Source organism: Bemisia tabaci, chromosome 2 (assembly GCF_918797505.1).
Source record: "Bemisia tabaci chromosome 2, PGI_BMITA_v3".
NCBI classification, from domain to species: Eukaryota; Metazoa; Arthropoda; class Insecta; order Hemiptera; family Aleyrodidae; genus Bemisia; species Bemisia tabaci.
The window spans coordinates 39,784,854-39,804,208 of record NC_092794.1 but is presented as its reverse complement, the minus strand read 5'-3'; the positions used below and the strand labels follow the sequence as shown (position 1 = coordinate 39,804,208).

The 19,355-nt window shown below is 39.4% G+C and overlaps 1 protein-coding gene across 1 annotated transcript in view; it reads right to left on the bottom strand.

The window, feature by feature from the left end:
- LOC140223909 (dynein beta chain, ciliary-like) overlaps nucleotides 1–19,355 on the bottom strand; it is a 99,530-nt gene that overhangs the window by 16,003 nt on the left and 64,172 nt on the right. Inside the window, exon 5 of the mRNA XM_072296413.1 lies at nucleotides 10,725–11,009. Within this exon, the coding sequence (XP_072152514.1) occupies nucleotides 10,725–11,009 (285 nt within the window). The remainder of the gene's footprint in view (nucleotides 1–10,724; nucleotides 11,010–19,355) is intronic.

Below are 19,355 nucleotides of genomic sequence, written 5' to 3'. Positions count from 1 at the left end.
ATAATAATAATAATAATAATAATAATAATAATAATAATAATAATAATAATAATAATAATAATAATAATAATAATAATAATAATAATAATAATAATAAATAATAATAATAATAATAATAATAATAATAATAATAATAATAATAATAATAATAATAATAATAATAATAATAATAATAATAATAATAATAATAATAATAATAATAATAATAATAATAATAATAATAATAATAATAATAATAATAATAATAATAATAATAATAATAATTAATAATAATAATAATAATAATAATAATAATAATAATAATAATAATAATAATAATAATAATAATAATAATAATAATAATAATAATAATAATAATAATAATAATAATAATAATAATAATAATAATAATAATAATAATAATAATAGTAATAATAATAATAATAATAATAATAATAATAATAATAATAATAATAATAATAATAATAATAATAATAATAATATTTATTAATTTTTATAATAATATTTATATTCAGGTTCCATAATCGCTTCATTTCTGCAGCTAAGGGCAGATATTTTACCATCTTTTCCTGATACTTCAGCTCCAAGTTATGATTATTAGGGATGCTAATATCAATGATGTAAGCGGTGCGATCTCGCTTATCAACAAGCACTATGTCCGGTCTGTTTGCCATGATGGTTTTATCGGTTAGGATCGGGTTATCCCAATAGAGCCGGAAGCGCTGATTCTCCAGGACCGTGGCTGGGCAATATTTGTAGTAGGGTTCAGCAGTATCACATAGTTCTCGATCGTTGGCCAGCGCTAGATGTATAATTTTAGCCATGTTGTTATGCCGCTCGGTATATTCCTTCCCTGCAAGCAATGCGCAACCAGATGTAATGTGATCTATTGTCTCGGATGCAGCATTACACTTCCTACACTTATCGCTCTCGATCTTCTCCTTCAGTATATATCTCTTGTAATTCCTGGTACTGATCACTTGGTCTTGTATTGCGAGAACAAATCCTTCCGTTTCTGGATACAGCTGCCCTTTCGATAACCACAAGAAAGACTTTCCTTCACTAACATGATCCTGCGCAACTGAATGATAAAAGCGTCCATGCAGCGGCTTGGAGGCCCACGCCTCCAACTGGCCAGCAACTGGGTCTGAGGGTTGTTCTTCATTCAGATCGTGACAAGCGAGGCGCAAAGGCGTGTAGGATTTATCTATGGCATTTACTGCAGCGTGCAAAGTGCTGTCGTTTCTACTGAGGAAGTAATTTCGCAGGTTACGGACTTGGCTGTGGCAGACCTCCTTCACATCAAGGATACCTCTTCCCCCCTGTTTGCGGGGTATGTGTATTCTCTCCTTCGCGGCTCTTGGGTGATGCTTATTCCACTTGGTCATCAAGGTTCTGACTTTCCTATTAAGCCCCTCAAGCTCCGTGTCAGACCATGGGACAACGCCAAATGAGTACGCTAACGCAGGAATGGCGAAGGTGTTGATTGCCTTGGTCGTATGTTTTGAGTTTAGAGAGGTCTTAAGTATCGCACTCAGCCGATCAACGAAGGTGTTAACCAGGTGCTCTTTGACTCTCACCTTCTGGATGGAAGAGCTCTGCCACATTCCAAGGTATTTATAAGCATCCTCCATTGTCAAGCTATTGATGACGTCACCAGAATTGGTCACAAAACCATCCTCCCGCACTATAACGCCGTTTTCTATATGGAGCGTCGCGCATTTAGGTACTCCAAGCATCATGCCAATATCATCACTGACCTCTTCAATCACCTTGAAAAGTTGATGCAACTGGTCTCTTTGGGATGCATAGATCTTAATATCATCCAAGTAGGCTAGGTGGTTGATGACGTGGAGTACTTGTCTGTTCCGACGCAGAGGGAACCCTACCTTCATCTCTCGAATGCAATTTGAGAGGGGATTGAGGCCTAAACAGAACCACAATGCACTAAGACTGTCACCTTGAAAAATACCTCGCAGGATGTGGATGACCTCAGTTTCCAATTCACTCGCCGATCCTTGTATTATGATTCTGGTGCGCCAAGATGCCAAAATGCTCTTCAGGAAATGAACAATGACAGGATGGACTCGGTAGATATTTAAAACGTGAATTAGCCAGCTGTGCGGCATTGAATCAAAAGCTTTTTTGTAGTCGATGTAACCCACATGTAAGTTACGACGTTCCTTTACAGCCTGCTTGAGCACAACCGAATCAATTATTAACAGCTCTTTGCACCCGAAGCTTCCCTTGCGACACCCTTTCTGCTCTTCACACAAAATTTTCCACTTAGCTACATGTCTCCCAATTAATCGGGTTACAATGGATGTGATGACTTTATAGAGCGTGGAGAGACATGTAATCGGTCTATACTCAGATGGGTCCTTCGAATCGCCTCCTTTATGTTTCGCAAACGTCACTCCTTCAGTCAGAAATATCGGCATTTTGTCAGGATGAGTAATAATATCTTGAATGCTTCTTGAAAGCTGCGTATGCACACATGTTAACTTTTTCAGCCAGAAATTGTGAACTTTGTCTGGTCCGGGAGCCTTCCAGTTATGAATATGCAAAGTTGCTCTCCGCACATCTTCCTTAGTGATTTCAACCTCACCTTCATGTGTAATGTGGGCATGACGCACTGTTTCCTGCTCAATCCAAGGAGCTGTGCTATTATGCTCCTTGGCCTCTGACCAGATGGATCGCCAAAATCGCGTTACGTCATCTTTCGATGGGATTTCTTCGGGAGCGTTTCTCACATCCGCGGCGTTTCCCATCCTTCGATAGAAGGCTCTCTCATTACGCTGAAACAGAGCATTATCTAAATGGCGCTGGTATGATTTTTTATATCTTCTGAGTCGGGCAGCTTGAACTTTTAACTTCTGCTTCAGTGTATCAAGATGGGTTAAAAGGTTTTCCTCATTCACATGGGCCATCTTCGCCCTTAACCTCTTTGAGGTATTCCCCTTGACACACTGGGTGACTCTCCCAATCTCCTGCCTTAGGTTGGCCACTTTCCTTTCAATCCTAAGTTGCCATCTTGGTGCATTCAGTTTGATTCCCCTACGCCCATGATTTGTGGGGCCTTTGACGGCTTGTGTTATCGCCTGAGCTGCACAATAGATGATGCAATGAACTTCCTCTAACGTTGATTCTTCACGAATGTGTGCTGGTATAATTCGGTTCATCCTCTCAATACACGCGAACAACTTAGGAGTGTAAGGAAGTTTTGGCAGTGACTGTCTAAGATTTGGACTGACTCCTTGCCATTTGATCATTTCAGCAATAAATGCAACCTCTAGCGTATCAGCGTTCTCGTCAGCAGTATCAGTTGCACACTCATCATGCTCCGCATGTACGATGCCTTCATCAGTGTGTAATCCCGGTACAATGTCTCGCTGTTCCACCGGACCGTCTGTGCAAGAAACTGACGCGGGATCAGCCTCTAGTACGTTTTCTTCGTCTTCACATTCACCGCGAGAAATTTCAAGTTGGACTTCATCTTTGATATTCTGCAGATCATCAGCAGATATTTTACAAGACTTCAGTATCACTCGCTTTTGGTCCATTAGGCGCTGCTCTGAGACATTTTTGCAGTCAGGGAATCTATCAAGAAAAAGTTTCCGCATTTCCGCCCGGTATCCAGGAATCGTTTCCATTTTAGACGCGAGGTAATAACAACGCATGACGTGTTGATTCATGCTTAGAGTCCAAGCCATGCGTTGCCTGAGTTTCCCTGCTTTAGTGGTCGTCGGCTGACTAGTCGACGAAACACTTGGAGCAGGGTTGGTATTGTTGGTTGGCCGTCGTGCCATACACTGGGACGATCCACGACCATCTTCGTTCCCAGCGTGGGGACTATTATGCGCGCCATGTTCCCCAACCCTTGACGCGACCGAGGCTCTTCTTTTATCGTCTTGTGCAAGAAGATCACTGACTGGGGGCTGCAAACCCCCAACCAGGGATGCGCAGCTGGTTTTTCAAGTTGGAACAAGCACAACTCTACTTCCTCGGACGCTCCTGGCGATGTTTTGGCCACGAGGATGCCCAGCCACTTGCTCGGGTACCGCGGGGTCGCCAGCCCTCGAAAGGGCCTCCCGTACGACATTGAGGTCGCCCCTGAGGTATTATTATTATTATGAGGCCCCCTTATTATTATTATTATTATTATTATTATTATTATTATTATTATTATTATTATTATTATTATTATTATTATTATTATTATTATTATTATTATTATTATTATTATTATTATTATTATTATTATTATTATTATTATTATTATTATTATTATTATTATTATTATTATTATTATTATTATTATTATTATTATTATTATTATTATTATTATTATTATTATTATTATTATTATTATTATTATTATTATTATTATTATTATTATTATTATTATTATTATTATTATTATTATTATTATTATTATTATTATTATTATTATTATTATTATTATTATTATTATTATTATTATTATTATGTTCTCGTATCTCAATTCACAGCTCGAGGCCGGCAGATATTTAGTCCTCCCCCGGAAATTCAATGCAAAGGAGAGTCCTTGAATTTAAAATTGAAGTAAAAATTTTAAAGTTTTAACCCCAATTTTAAGTTTTCTACTCCAATTTTAAAGTTTTAGTCCCAATTTTAAATTTTGTACTTCAATTTTAAAGTTTTAATCCCAATTTTAAAGTTTTAATCCCATTTTTAAATTTTTACTTCAATTTTAAATTCAAGGACTCTCCTTTGCATTGAATTGCCGGGGGAGGACTAAATATCTGCCGGCCTCGAGCTGTGAATTGAGATACGAGAACATAATAATAATAATAATAAATCTGCAGGGAGGACTGCCTATGGTCTGGGGTATTGACGCACCTCCTTTCCCGAGTTACTCTGGACGCACACTCTATGTGCCAAGGAGTACTTAATGAAAAGCCCAACCCGGGGTGTTATGCGAACCGTGCCCATCGGGTCCCTTGGCACCAGGGCGCTTATGTTGGTGTCGACCTACGGAGCCCTGGGATACCAGGCGCCCTCCCAGAGTTAATATAGCCTTACCCGGAAAGAGGTTACGGGTGGACCCTCTTAAATCCTCATCTTACTCGTGGGAACAAATATGGAAACGCGCAACTCTAAAGCAAGAAAAACCCAAAACTACAAAGGAAAAACCGACCGAACCGATGATAATGCAGAAGAATTGACTCAGGTCTCTGGGACAACACGGAAAAGAACGCAGAAACAGCAGAATCAGCTGAATCAAACACCACAGGCCCAAAGCCCACCACCAACTAGCCCGGCCGGTAAGAACACAAACGCACAGCGTAGGCAAGCAACAGAGCGAGTGAAGTGGACCACAGAAGAGTATAAAGAAATAATATGGTGCTACTGGTACATCAAAGAGAGCACTCAAAGCTGCAATATAAACGCCAACTATGACCTCTGGAGAAAAAGGAATCCGAACACCCGCCCGCATATCGATGCAAACAAGCTCGCCACACAAAGACGATTCATTGCGAAAAACCAAAAACTAAGTGAGGCACAAATTGAAGAAATCAAAGCTGATGTAGCCGCAAACCTAGCAACACAATGTGAACCGGGTGTCACCAGAAAAACCCAAAATACCAATAACAACCAAAACTCCCCTACCACAATGAATAATGCAGCCAACCACACCCAGAGAGTACAATGGACCGAAGAGGAATACAAAGAAGTCATATGGTGCCATTGGTTTGTTAAGGAAAACACGGGCATCCACAACATAAAGGCCACCTACGAGCTATGGAGGCAACGAAACCCTAATGCCCGCCTGCATCTCAACGCTAATAAGCTAGCCACGCAACGAAGATACATCGAGAACAAGAAAAAACTAACCGAACAACAGCTTCAAGAAATTAAAGACGATGTTCACTCCACCATAGAAGCATCCACTGACCAACACACAACTGAAAGCTCACCAGGTGATGCCACAAACGACGAGAACCGCCCGTCGAGACGGAATGATCCAACTGACACCAGGGAATCAGAGTCAACGCCAAACATACCTCAAACCAACGAAACTCCCAGAAGAAGTAAGCAGCTAAGAATACCATCTCCAGAACCAGAACACGAAACAACTCCCCAAGAGCAGAACACGGCGAGCACACTAGAAACAACGACCTCTACATCAAAGCTAAGAAGCGTGTATCAAGAAGTTCTCGAGATGAATCTGGAAGAAAGAGAGCCGATAAGGAAAATAAAGGGGGCGAAAAAAGACCAAGAAATCATCATGCGAACTAACAATGAAGTACAAAATATGCTTGAGAGCGAAGAAAATCTCGACCTGTGGAAAATCAACTGCTTGCTCTACGCTGCAGCCCTCACAATCAGTGACGAGTCGAACGGCCCAAAAGGAACTAAAATGAACAAGAAAGAAAGTAAGCCCCTATGGCAAAAAAGAATTGAGTTCAGAATCCAAGATCTGAGGAGGAACCTTTCAGTACTAGCTAACTTCAAAATAACGAGCAAGGAAAAAGGACAACAGACAACCCACAAAGTCCAGTCAATCCTGGATAAATACACCGCGGAAGGAGAAGAAAGCAGTATAGACAATGTAATGGAGCAACTGAGGCAACGTATTGCTGTCTTTAGCCAAAGAATAAGAAGATACCAGAAAAGATCAAATCAATTCTCTCACAACAGAAGCTTCGAAACCAACTGCAAAAGCTTCTACAGGAACATCAAAGGTGACTCCTCCGACATCGGTGAAACCCCAGAGAAAGAAAAGGTGGAAGAGTTCTGGAAAGGAATCTACGAAGTCCCTACTCAGCACAACTCGGAGGCTGGGTGGATCAAAGACTCAGAGGTCACGAACAACAAAATGGAATGGACAGATCTCGGTGATGATGAACTGATAACTACCATAAAAAACCTTGCAAACTGGAAAGCACCCGGCCCAGATAAGATACAAAGCTTCTGGTTCAAAAAAATCCCTAGCATCCATAAGTACCTAACAGCCGAGTACAATAAATTACTGAACGGGAAAGAATTCCCACCATGGCTGGCCAAAGGGACTACATATCTGATAGCAAAGAATAGAGAAACGGCAAATCCCAAAAACTATAGGCCCATAACCTGCCTCAACATAGCGTATAAGATCTTCACGGCACTCTTGGCCGGAAAAACGTACAAATACCTAGAAAGTGCCAAACTACTCCCTATAGAGCAGAAAGGGTGCCGCAAAGGAGCTAAAGGGTGCCTTGACCAACTCTTAATATCCAAAACCATCATTGAGGACTGCAGGAAGAACAAGAAGAACCTATCGATCGCATGGCTGGACTACCAAAAAGCCTTCGACAGCATGCCTCACAGCTGGATCATCCGTGCACTGGAACTCATGGGAGTGCACCCGAATATAGTAAACGCCTGTAAGAACATGATGGAGCACTGGTCAACATGCATCCAACTAAGAGGAAAAACAGATACAATTATCACCTCTGAAATTAAAATAAGACGAGGAATCTACCAAGGGGACGCGTTCTCCCCCCTTCTGTTCTGCGTTGGATTAATACCCCTCTCTACACGACTAAACAACATGAACAATGGATATAACATCAAGGCAGGCCATAAACAACTGACGCACCTCCTGTATATGGATGATCTGAAACTGTTCAGCAGCAGCGACGAGAAACTGCAAAATCAACTCGAGACGGTGAAAGAATTCAGTGACGACATAGGTATGAAATTTGGCCTAGATAAGTGTGCCAAGGTAACCTTCAAGAAAGGTAAATACATCCACGGAGAAAACATGGATATAGACGTCGACACCAGCATCCGACAGTTAGACCCAGGTGAAACATACAAATACCTCGGAATGGAAGAAAGTATAGGTATCCAACATAAGACAATAAAAGAAAAGGTAAAGAGAGAATACATACGACGAGTAAGAGCAGTACTAAAGACAGAGCTAACGGCAAAAAACAAGATAACTGCAATCGGAGCGCTAGCCGTACCCGTTCTACAGTACGGATTTGCAATTCTGAATTGGAAAATAAAAGAAATAAAAGCGCTAGACATAAAAACAAGAAAATGTCTGACAATGCATAAAATGCACCACCCATCCGCAGACGTTGACAGGCTATACGTGAGCAGAAAACTAGGAGGACGAGGACTTAGGCAAATAGAATCAACATACAAATCTTCCATCATCAATGCGAAGTACTACCTCCAGGAAAAAAAAAACGAAGACCCTTTTCTCAAAGCCGTATATGCCGTCAACCTTGCTCTAGACAAAGACCACATTGCGAAAGAAGCAAACAAGTTTGAAGCCGAGCTCGGAGAAAACTTTGAAGTGGCCCCCATAAACAGCAGGAAGCAAAAAATCAAAAAGAAAATCTCAGAAAGCATCAGAACCAAATGGAAAGGAAAGATCATGCACGGGCAGTATCCACTGATGCTAGAAAATGACTCTATCGAGAGTAATCTCTCTACCATCTGGCTCAGTAAAGGTGTACTAAAAGCAGAAACAGAGAGCCTAATTGTAGCGGCACAGGATCAAGCCTTAAACACAAGGTACCGAGAGAGGAAAATCCACAAGAAACATGTGAATAGCAAATGCAGAATCTGTCACCAGTTCGAAGAAACCATTGAGCACATAACATCAGGTTGCCCAATTCTAGCCCAAAAGGACTATATCGAGAGACACGACAGAGTATGCACCCAACTTCACTACAGCCTCTGCAAAGAATATGGAATCGAAGTCGACGCAGATAAATGGTATGAACACAAACCGAAAAACACTGCAACAACCAGAGATGGAGAGACAACGATCCTGTGGAACTTCCCTATCAGAACCGATAGAACTGTTGAGGCAAACAGACCGGACATCATCCTACGTAGGAAAGGCCAAACGTGTCTGCTGATTGACGTCTCTATCCCAGCAGACAGGAACATCACAAAAAAGGAAGCTGAGAAGAAACTAAAGTATAAAGACCTAGAGATCGAAATCAGCAGGATGTGGAAGACCAAAACCCGAGTCATACCCTTTGTGATAGGAGCTACCGGAGCAGTCTCTAAAGACTGGACTAAACTGAAGAACGAAATCCCTGGGAAACATTCGCTAGTATTGGCCCAGAAGTCTGCTGTGTTAGGCACTGCCAGAATCCTCCGGAAGGTCTTAAGCTAGGTGGAGCAGCGCGAATACACCTAGAACGTTCCCACACACCAAAAACACCCCTACCGCCTACCACCTCAGGAAAGAAACCTTTAGGCAGGCGTCCTCCAGACACCTACCCTGCCTCGGTTCCTAAAACAGGTATCCTAGTCCGTGACGAGCCACCCCCCAAGGGGGAGTGAAATAACCACCACCCGGCCACCCAAACCACAAACAGCCCTCATACCTAGGAGCATTGTTTGCCCCTGTGTGAGGGCTTAAAGCAACCCAGCAAAGCTGGTGACAGCAGTGAATATGAAAAATAATAATAATAATAATAATAATAATAGTAATAATAATAATAGCCTTTCTTGTCTACCAGAAATTTGACCTCATCATTATTTGCTCAAATCAGGGCTTATCCATTAAAATAAATGATGATTTTAGTAGTTTTAATTAATTTTTTGAACGGGAAAAATTGAATTATTTCTTAAATCTACACGCTTCGTACCCGTTAGCTACAATTTTTAAAACTAAGATGTCTTATATTGTAATAGAGGGTATTCTCACCTTCAATTACGAATTCTACGGCCCAAAAAACCTGTAAATTGACACATATCTTGCTATTCTGAGGTCAAGGCTGACTATATGCTCCTGGCGGGGATAACTTTGGTGGCCATCTTGTATTTCAGACTTCCCAAGGGGCTAGGATAAATTTTTAATTTAAGATTTGGATTCTGCGACCAGAATAGTATAGGGTTCAATACGTCACATGATATGAGAGGCTATTAATGAATTTTTTGCTCCAAAATTTCCGCAACTTTTTTTCAGAATCGACCTACATGTCGACTACGGGAATTAATTTCGCAGACTTCACCCCCGTGGCAGTATTTTGGGCGCCATCTTGACTTTAGGGGCATACCAGAAAAAATTGCGCCTAGTAGCATCAAAATTCTGTCACAGGACATCAAAATGAAGAGATCAAGCCATTTCGCCAACTTGTATCACAAACAGTCCCCCGGGACCCCAAAAATAAACATGTGCTCTCGGACTAAAATGCTCAAGTAGGTCGACTTGCGTCAATGGGACCCAGAGAGGGGAGAGAAACCTGATCTTTTTAGCACTTGGCCCGAAAAGAATGAATAAGCTAAAATTGGAGGTCGAAGTCCGAGTTCGTTTACAATAGTCGGCGCGTGCTAATGTTGCCAGATCCATGAAAAATGAAAAATAACTTAACTTATGTGTGTATTACTAATTGATTGATCGAAGGTGGAAAAAACCGAGGGTATCACTACCGCGATGGGTGACATTAAAACCGAGTTCTTCAATGCGCGATATCTCGCTTAATAATGAACGTAGAAAGTTTTTGTTTGGACGGATATTAATATATTTAGCTTATCTACAAGAGTTAAGCAATTAAACACTGATCCGTGACCAGCTCAAGTGACCCACAACTTATGATCCTTTATTTTAACTCCTTTTTACTGGATATTTGGAGGCAATAGGTACGCCTTAGCGGCAGGCGGCAGTCCTATACAAAGCATAAAAGTATAATGCAAAATGTGCATCGCGGAATACAAATTATTCTAACCTTCAGAAACTGCTGCAAATTGTGGCAGTTGGACACGGCTTGGTTCAAAATACTTGCAAGCCTTCGATCAATGTCCACTACCCTTCCCAGAAAACTGGAGTAATCTATAACAAAAGCGTGGTCATCAATGTCGGTGGGGTCATATGTGAGTTGTTGGAACCGCCGAATAATCAACTGGAATTCGAGGAACATTTTATTGACTTTCCCGCTAAGATGACGGCCAAGCACTCCGCCTATCTCAACTTTCTCCAGTTTGTTGTATTCAATTGAGGTGGAGAATAATATCTAAAAAAATTCAAAAATATTTCAATATTATGACTAAAATACATATTATAATTTTTCATATTTACTTATTTCCCAGTTCTTCCACACTGTACGCATTTAAAAGGCAATACATAAATGCAACTGACGTTAGAGTGAGATTTTATTTTTTCTTAGGAAGGATATTCCTTAAAAAAATGAATGATATTCATCATGCTTTCATTACATTGATGGGCCTTACTTATATAAAGAAAATGTAATCTGAAAAGACGGTTGAGGACCATAGAGGATACGGCGCATAAGTGCAGGCCTTGCGAGAATTGAAATAAATATTAATGATTTCAACAAGATCCCTGCCTTAAAAGATATACTGAGAAGAACTCACAACTAAAATCCAATTTTTATGCATCAAAAATTGAGTTCGAACTTTCTCTCCGCCATGTAGGGAAAAGGGGGAATGGGAAGGAAATAAGGACAAATCTATCGGGATCAGAAGAGCGTGTATGAACGTGAGAGAGGATCAGAAAGACAAGTGGTGGTGCGTAACCATAGATACATACAAGAGATATATACATGATACAGTCAAAATCGTACAGGGTGCCACCCCCGGGCGGGCTATCTAAGCCGGGTCTAGAACAGGGCAAATTTCAGAGATGCTACGAATCAAAGTGCTAGAGCTGGTCTTAATTGGACAGCTTTATGCAATAAGGAACTAGGGTCAAATTTTCGAATTTTTTTTTATGATGAATTCCGTACCAGGAGGGTATTTACTTACTATTGAGAAAAAGAAAATCCTCAAAAACAATTTTTATCCCGCTTCAGCGACCCCGCAAAAATTTGCCGTCGCAGGATCACGCGAAGTTCATTTTGCAATTGGGACCTATACTATGGTTCCCTATTGCGTAATGCGAAACTCGGATTTTCCATTTTGCAATTCGGAACTATAGACAGGACGGCATAATGCTTTCTCGGCATTCTCGGCTCCTGTTTGACCGATCTTGCTGATTTTTAGTGTCCGGGGGTATTTTTCGACGGGAAACTCGAATTTCTGGTCAAATTTTGAAAATTCAAAAATCCAAGATGGCGGATGTGGCCTAAAATGCTATCTCGGCTCCTGTTCGATGGATCTTGCTGATTTTCGGTATCCGGGGGTATTTTTCGACGGGGAACTCGAATTTCTGGTCAAATTTTGAAAATTCAAAAATCCAAGATGGCGGATGTGCCCTAAAATGCTATCTCGACTCTTGTTCGATCGATCTTGCTGATTTTTGGTATCCGGGGGTATTTTTCGACGGGAAACTCGAATTTCTGGTCAAATTTTGAAAATTCAAAAATCCAAGATGGCGGATGTGGCCTAAAATGCTCATTTATATGTTCAATGCTCATTAATGCTCAATACCAGGAGGTACCGTAATAGCACACCTAGTCTTAGAGATGTTTTTAAAACGTGTCAATGACACCAAGCCTCATTTCTGAAATGTTTCACGTGATACTTTAAAAACCCGAATGAAGTGTCAAACACGAAGCCACTCTGTGTTCAACACATTCCCATGTCACCACATTTTATGTGTCTGTGAAACATTTGCAGATTGTGTCACCGAAATGTTTCGAATTCATTTTTAACATATTTCAATGACACAATGGGCAAAGGTCTCCGTTGGCAGTGCATTTTTGACACATTTCTGACACATTTGTAAAACAATGAGCCTTTAACTCAGATTTTCCTCTGATTTTCTAAATGTTTATGACACATTTTCGGTATAAGCACTACAGTCCATGTAGTGTTAAACACGAGCCCACTCTGTGTTGAATACATCCGCATGTCACTACTTCTTAACCGTAAAAAAATTTTCTGACATCTGTTCTAACAAATGTCGTGGAGGCATTATAGCTATCAAATCAAGTGCCTGGGCGGCCTGATTACAGACTATGCCTAAGGAGAGTATGGAACTATGGGTTCACTCCATCAGTATTAAACTATCAGAGGGATTAGGACGTCCTCACTTTAGAAAAGTAGGTATACGCAAAGCATGATGTACGGTTTCAATATTTTAGATAATCCATAACTTATAAGCTCTTATGGAGATAAATGCGATGCATACCAAGAATTTAAAACTATTTTTAACTCTGCATAATTAAATAGCCAAAAAGTAAACCTTGAGACAAAAAAATAAACCAAAATTTGGTAAAATTGGAAAATGAAACGTCAACGCTCTCTGGTGGGTTCAGTTTGATCTAGGAAAATTTTTAGAAAGGTCTGAGAAATGTTTTCAACTTGTGTTCACCAGGTTTTAATGACAATCAAGGCACTGTTTTGTTTAACTGATATATTCCTGACACATTTCTGAAATAAATTTCCTTACCCTTATGCGTTTAAATTAATTTTATAAATGGTTATGACGTGCGATCGCCGCGGATCAATTAAATGAGAGTGATACGAGTATTTCAACTGGAGAGCCATGAGGGAAATTCGTACACGAAAATCTGAAGGCGTTTCAAATACCATTCCGTCACGTTTCATACATAAATTCAACATATAGCTGTACCTTATCAGATTAAAAATACGAAATATCTGCCAGTTGTTTCTGAAACATGTTTTTGAAGGATCTTGGAAACGTTGCTAAATTGTGTCAGAAATATGTCAGGCTTATTTCTCAGAAACTTCGAACTTCCAATAATTTCTGCAGCAACGTTTTAAATATGTTTTAGAAATGTTTCCAAAATATTTAGTTGATCTCCTTTCCCAACATATCGTACACAAATCTAATATGAATCTGTGCCTGGGTCGTTAAAAAAAAATTGACACCATTACAAATTTTTTCCGATAGATGTCAATAAAGGTTCATTGATTTTCATATAAATTGTGGCAGAAATGTTCCGTAAATATGTTTCAATCATAAGCTTAGCTATGGCAATGGTTTTGAAATGTTTTTGAAACCTTTCTGATATAGTTTATTGAACGGACTGCAATATATTGACAACACATAGCTGACACAATTCTTACACATTTTTTGGGTGGGTTATTTATGCCTTTTTGAAATAAGTTTGAAACGTTTCCAACTTATTTTTAAAAAAGTTTGAATGACCGCAATTAGAAACATTTTCGATTTGTTTTCAATACGTTTCAAAGACACGGCCAACTTGCCCATTTCATGTATTCGTTTTGAAAATTTGTTGGAAACATATGTCAATGACTGATCCGAGATTGACATAATTTGAAACATTTTAAAAACATTCCATTGTGTAACTGTGCTATTAGGGATTTTGAACGGGAAACTTGAATTTCTGGTCAAATTTTGAAAATTTGAAAATCCGAGATGGCGGATGTGGCCTAAAATGCTATCTCGGGCTGCTCGACCTATCGTGGTGAATCTTGGTTGTATAGGGGGTATTTTTGGCCGGGAATCTCAAATTCCTAGCCGAGTTTCGAAAAATTGAAATTTTTCAAATTTTGACATTGAGCTTGTTCAGTGATTTTTGATTTTTGCGTTTTTTGAAGTATTTACTACGCATAAGCCACAAATAATTTCTCCGATATTTTTCGCATTTCAATCCACGAAAAACAAGTTTGATGTTGCGTCTTCTGAGCTCCCCTTTAAACGTGTGTCCGAGGAATGAAAGATCCCCCAGGGGATACTTCCTCAAGTAAGGTCATTTTTGGCCACATCCACCATCTTGGATTTTTGAATTTTCAAAATTCGATCAGAAATTCGAGTTTCCCATCCAAAAATACTACCTGGTACCAAGATTCACCGCGATAGATGGAGCACGAGCCGAGATAGCATTTTAGGCCACATCCGCCATCTTGGATTTTTGAATTTTCAAAATTTGACCAGAAATTCGAGTTTCCCGTCGAAAAATACCCCCGGGTACCAAAAATCAGCAAGATCAGGAACAACAAAGCAAGATCGAACAGGAGCCGAGATAGCATTTTAGGCCACATCCGCCATCTTGGATTTTTGAATTTTCAAAATTTGACCAGAAATTCGAGTTTCCTGTCGAAAAATACCCCCGGTTACCAAAAATCAGCAAGATCCATCGAACAGGAGCCGAGATAGCATTATAGGCCACATCCTTAATCTTGGATTTTCGAATTTTCAAAATTTCACGATTCACGGGTTTGTTGACCTATTCAAGGGTTTATCGATCAATTCACGGATTTTTCGAACGAATCACGGGGTTGTCAATCGATTCACGGATTTGCGGATCGATTCGCTGGTTTTTGATCGATTCACGGTCGTCAATCGAATCAGTGCCGATCAAATCACGTCAATCGGTTCATGTTCTAACTTTTCGATCGATTCATGTCGGTCATGTCGGAATCATGACACCGGTTTTTCAATAATTTGTCGATCGAGTCGGTGTTAATCGATTCATGCTTTCATTTTTTGATCGATTTATGTCAATCAAATCTATAAACCCTCCCGTCCAAATTGCATGTTAATATTTGCTACCATTCTCGAAATATTAGCAAGTCGGTAGGTATCCATATTTTTGGCACACCCTGTTTTTTGTAGTATATCTTTCCGCAGGGACAATGCACCTCCCCCTTCCTCGTATGATGGAAGGAAGGGGTGTTTTCTCTGTTGGGGTTAACCCTCCAGTTTGTAATAGTGACACCAGGGTCGTCTCCCCTATGCAGTCAGTGCTAAAACAATCTATAGTTCCTAATTGCAAAATGAGCTTTCCCGGATTCTTCATTTTGCAATAAGGAACTATAGCCTTTTTTTGTAATTATTGGCAACAGTGTGATGTTTTTGACGAATCTATCAACACAGGGTGTTAAAGGAACTCCATAGCTATAAAATGAACCATCAAACCGCAACATTGATCGTTTTGATGAAAAACGCCAATGGTTTTTGCAAAAGTTGCTCTCCTGAAAACCTACCGTTCTGCCTATAGTTCCGAATTGCAAAATGCTATCCAATTGATGCTACTCTAGGTATGTTGTCATTACCTGGGTGAAGCTTTATAATTCGGCCCATTCTCCAAAGCAGAGGAGGCAAGAACTTATCTTTTAATATCACTAATGTGTTGACCCTAATATTGGTTTGTTTTACCCATTTACATCTTTGTTGCTGCTGATGCAAGTATTCCATTGACCAACGTTTCCAAAATTTTTCATATAATTTTTTAATTAACTTCCAATTTGTGACCGACGAAGTTGGATATTCTGCTTTAGTATTTAATATATCGGTCATTGCAGAACCAATCAAGAAGTGGCCAGGAGTTAGTGGAGAGAGGTAATTAGGATCGTTTGACATTGGCCAAAGAGGTCGAGAATTCAGGATTGCTTCGATTTTGTCAAGGATTGTTGAGAATTCTTCGAAATGAAGTACGTTTGTTGTTACAGTTTTGGAAAAATGATGTTTGAAACTTTTGACACAACTCTCCCATAAACCACCAAAATTAGGAGAGTAACGAGGGATGAACTTCCATTCAACCTGTTTCTCTTGCAAGTAATTTAAAATTTCAGCTGGAAGGTTATTTTCAAACAACAGGGGTTGCCTAAGATTATTTCTAGAACCAATAAACGTTTTTGCTTGATCCGAATATATTGTTAGAGGAATTCCGCGTCTAGATACAAATCTTTGAAGTGCTAAAGTCACCATCCTCTTGCCAAAAACCTCAGAAAATTTTTCTTTGTTCCCCTCTTCACCGAAAGAAGAAAAAAACACTCTACGACAGCTTCCACTTCTGTCGTAGAGTGCCCCAAGCGGACCAAAGGACGGAACTCTTAGTCGTAAGCACATATATTCAACAAAATCTCCGGGAGGTCACAGACCGGCTGCTAGCCCCTCATCGGACCAAAACGTACACCGTACCATTTTTTCCTTGTATGTGCCACCAAATTACATGAATTGACTCCTTGAGGGGCGGGCAAGTTTTATTGAAATTCACGTCATCTTCTAAAAAATGAGCGACCATTTTCACCACGCCACGAAGAAGAAGAAAATCGAGTTATCATTTTTTCCATACACGGTAGGTATGCGTATGAGAGGCACCAGGAACGCCTTTCAAAATTATTGATGCAACCCGCATGACTCCGAAGTCAGCGGAAACTTTCTTAAAGCGTCCCATAAGATTTTTCCCACGCAATAATCCCCTTCAAAAATGAATGATGCAACAAGCGTGTCCCGTGTGACGGCGGAAGCTCCTCAGATGAGCAATCTTTTGGAAGAAAAATATTTTGGTCCGGTCAGAAAAATATTCAAACTTTATTTTTCGTCTTCTCTTCTCATTTCCCGCATTGACAGGGTCGAAATTTTTTGGAAAGCATGAGGCGCCCGGGACAATGCATAAAAAAAGTGCGAATAGAATGTGACCTTCCACTATGAATGATCGTTAAGGAATATCTGAAGGAATACTTGTACCACAAAGACGGTACTGTTTCTTTTGAAGTGTATGAAGCCTACTCGTAGTCATTGACTTTGGGCGCGTAAACGTAGTATACCGCCTTTGCGATCGTTTCTACCCTCTACTTGGTACAATAACCGTGCGCACATATGGAAATCTACCTACCCCTCTCCACCGCGCACCAGACCCTAGCGTCGGCTTCTTGAAAGAAACAATTAGATCGGCTCTGGCGATGCGGTCGTCGGGACCCTATTACTTACGCTTGATTAACCATTTCACCGTCACGCTAGGATTTGTCCAATTTTCAAAAAAAATTGTTTCGCTTGTACTTAGCAATTTTTTCCTTACTCTCCGTTAAAACACGAATTAAAAAAGGTCTCATTCATAAAAATCGGCAAAAAAGAAGAGAAGTTACAGTATTCGAAATCTGAAAAATCAACAAAACCTCGACCTCCCCATGCAAAAAATAAGATGAAGGGGGAAAAAAATAAATGTATAAATTAACATTAACATTGCATTAAACATGTTTTATATGTCCAAATCGGAAATTCTTAAAATTTGAACTTCAGTGTCTCTTGAGTCGTTTAAGCCAAAAAAAAAAGAAAAAAAATTCCGTCTAGATTCTGGAACGTAAAGGCGCCTCAAATGTATTTTGGGGCTATAATAGCTACATCAACGGTAGTAAATCCCAATGTAATATTAAAAAGAAATTGACTCCATAGTCTAATGCCTCAGTTTCTTAAAGACGATCATTTTAAGCACTCACGCATTTCCCTGGTAAAAATGATCAGTTGAGATGTTATCAGTTGACCGTCAGCCGTGTTTTGGTGCGAAAGAATCAGTTGACATCAGTAGGTATCTGATCAGTTGATGTCAGTAGAAATTGTCAGTTGACGTCAGTTGACATCAGTAGATATCTGATCAGTTGATCAATTTAAAAATAATCAATGTTCTGAAAATATTGCATCTAGAGAGCGCGCACTCTAGGTGATGTATTTGGTACTAACGTTCCTTCGATGGTGCACATGTGCCATTTCAAATTGATCGATCGTACGGTTGTGCCTAACCTTAAAATCCGCGCCGCCCTAGTCGGGAATAGAACCCACGCCTCGGGATGAAGTTGCTATCCGTAGTCCGGTAACTTACCGCTCGACCAGCCAGGCTTGATACGGAAGGGCCCCGAAATTCAATCTCTTAACTATCGCAGGCCTCTGAGTCCGTAATATGTTTGTTTATTGACGGATTCTTTTAATATTTTACCATAATTTATTATTTATTATTTTTTATTTCATCGTGTAATTTATGTTTCAAATTCTTTATTAATTGCTCTCAAGATATTCATATTCATGTATTTCAAATTTTCATTTTCATTTATTTATTTTTTTTATTTGTTTATTTTTTTTATTTTTAACTCTCTTTCATTTTTTTTAACTTTCTCGATTTTTTGACTCTCTCATTTTTTTTATTTTTTTTTAAAACCAAATTCCTGTTTTTTTCATAATTGCCTCTTTTTCCAGTTTTAATTATTCGGACCTTTTTCTAGTTTGAATTTATGTTGATGCATTTATGTTATTTATTATTATGTTCTCGTATCTCAATTCACAGCTCGAGGCCGGTAGATATTTAGTCCTCCCCCGGCAATTCAATGCAAAGGAGAGTCCTTAAATTTAAAATTGAAGTAAAAATTTAAAATTGGGATTAAAACTTTAAAATTGGAGTGAAAAATTTAAAATTGGGATTAAAACTTTAACATTGGAGTAAAAAAAACTTAAAATTGAGGTTAAAACTTTAAAATTGAAGTTAAAAATTTAAAATTGGAGTAGAAATTTAAAATTGAAGTTTAAAATGCAGGTTAATTTTTCGGTTGGTGGTAACTATCCATCATCCAGAACTCGCCTTACAATCCTGCAGCTCCCTAGCAAAAGTGCTTTCTGTAATTGTTGAAACAGCTTCTCTCTAAGGTTGATCTTCCTAAGACTATCAAACAACTTCACAGGAATCTCCCCCGTTGCT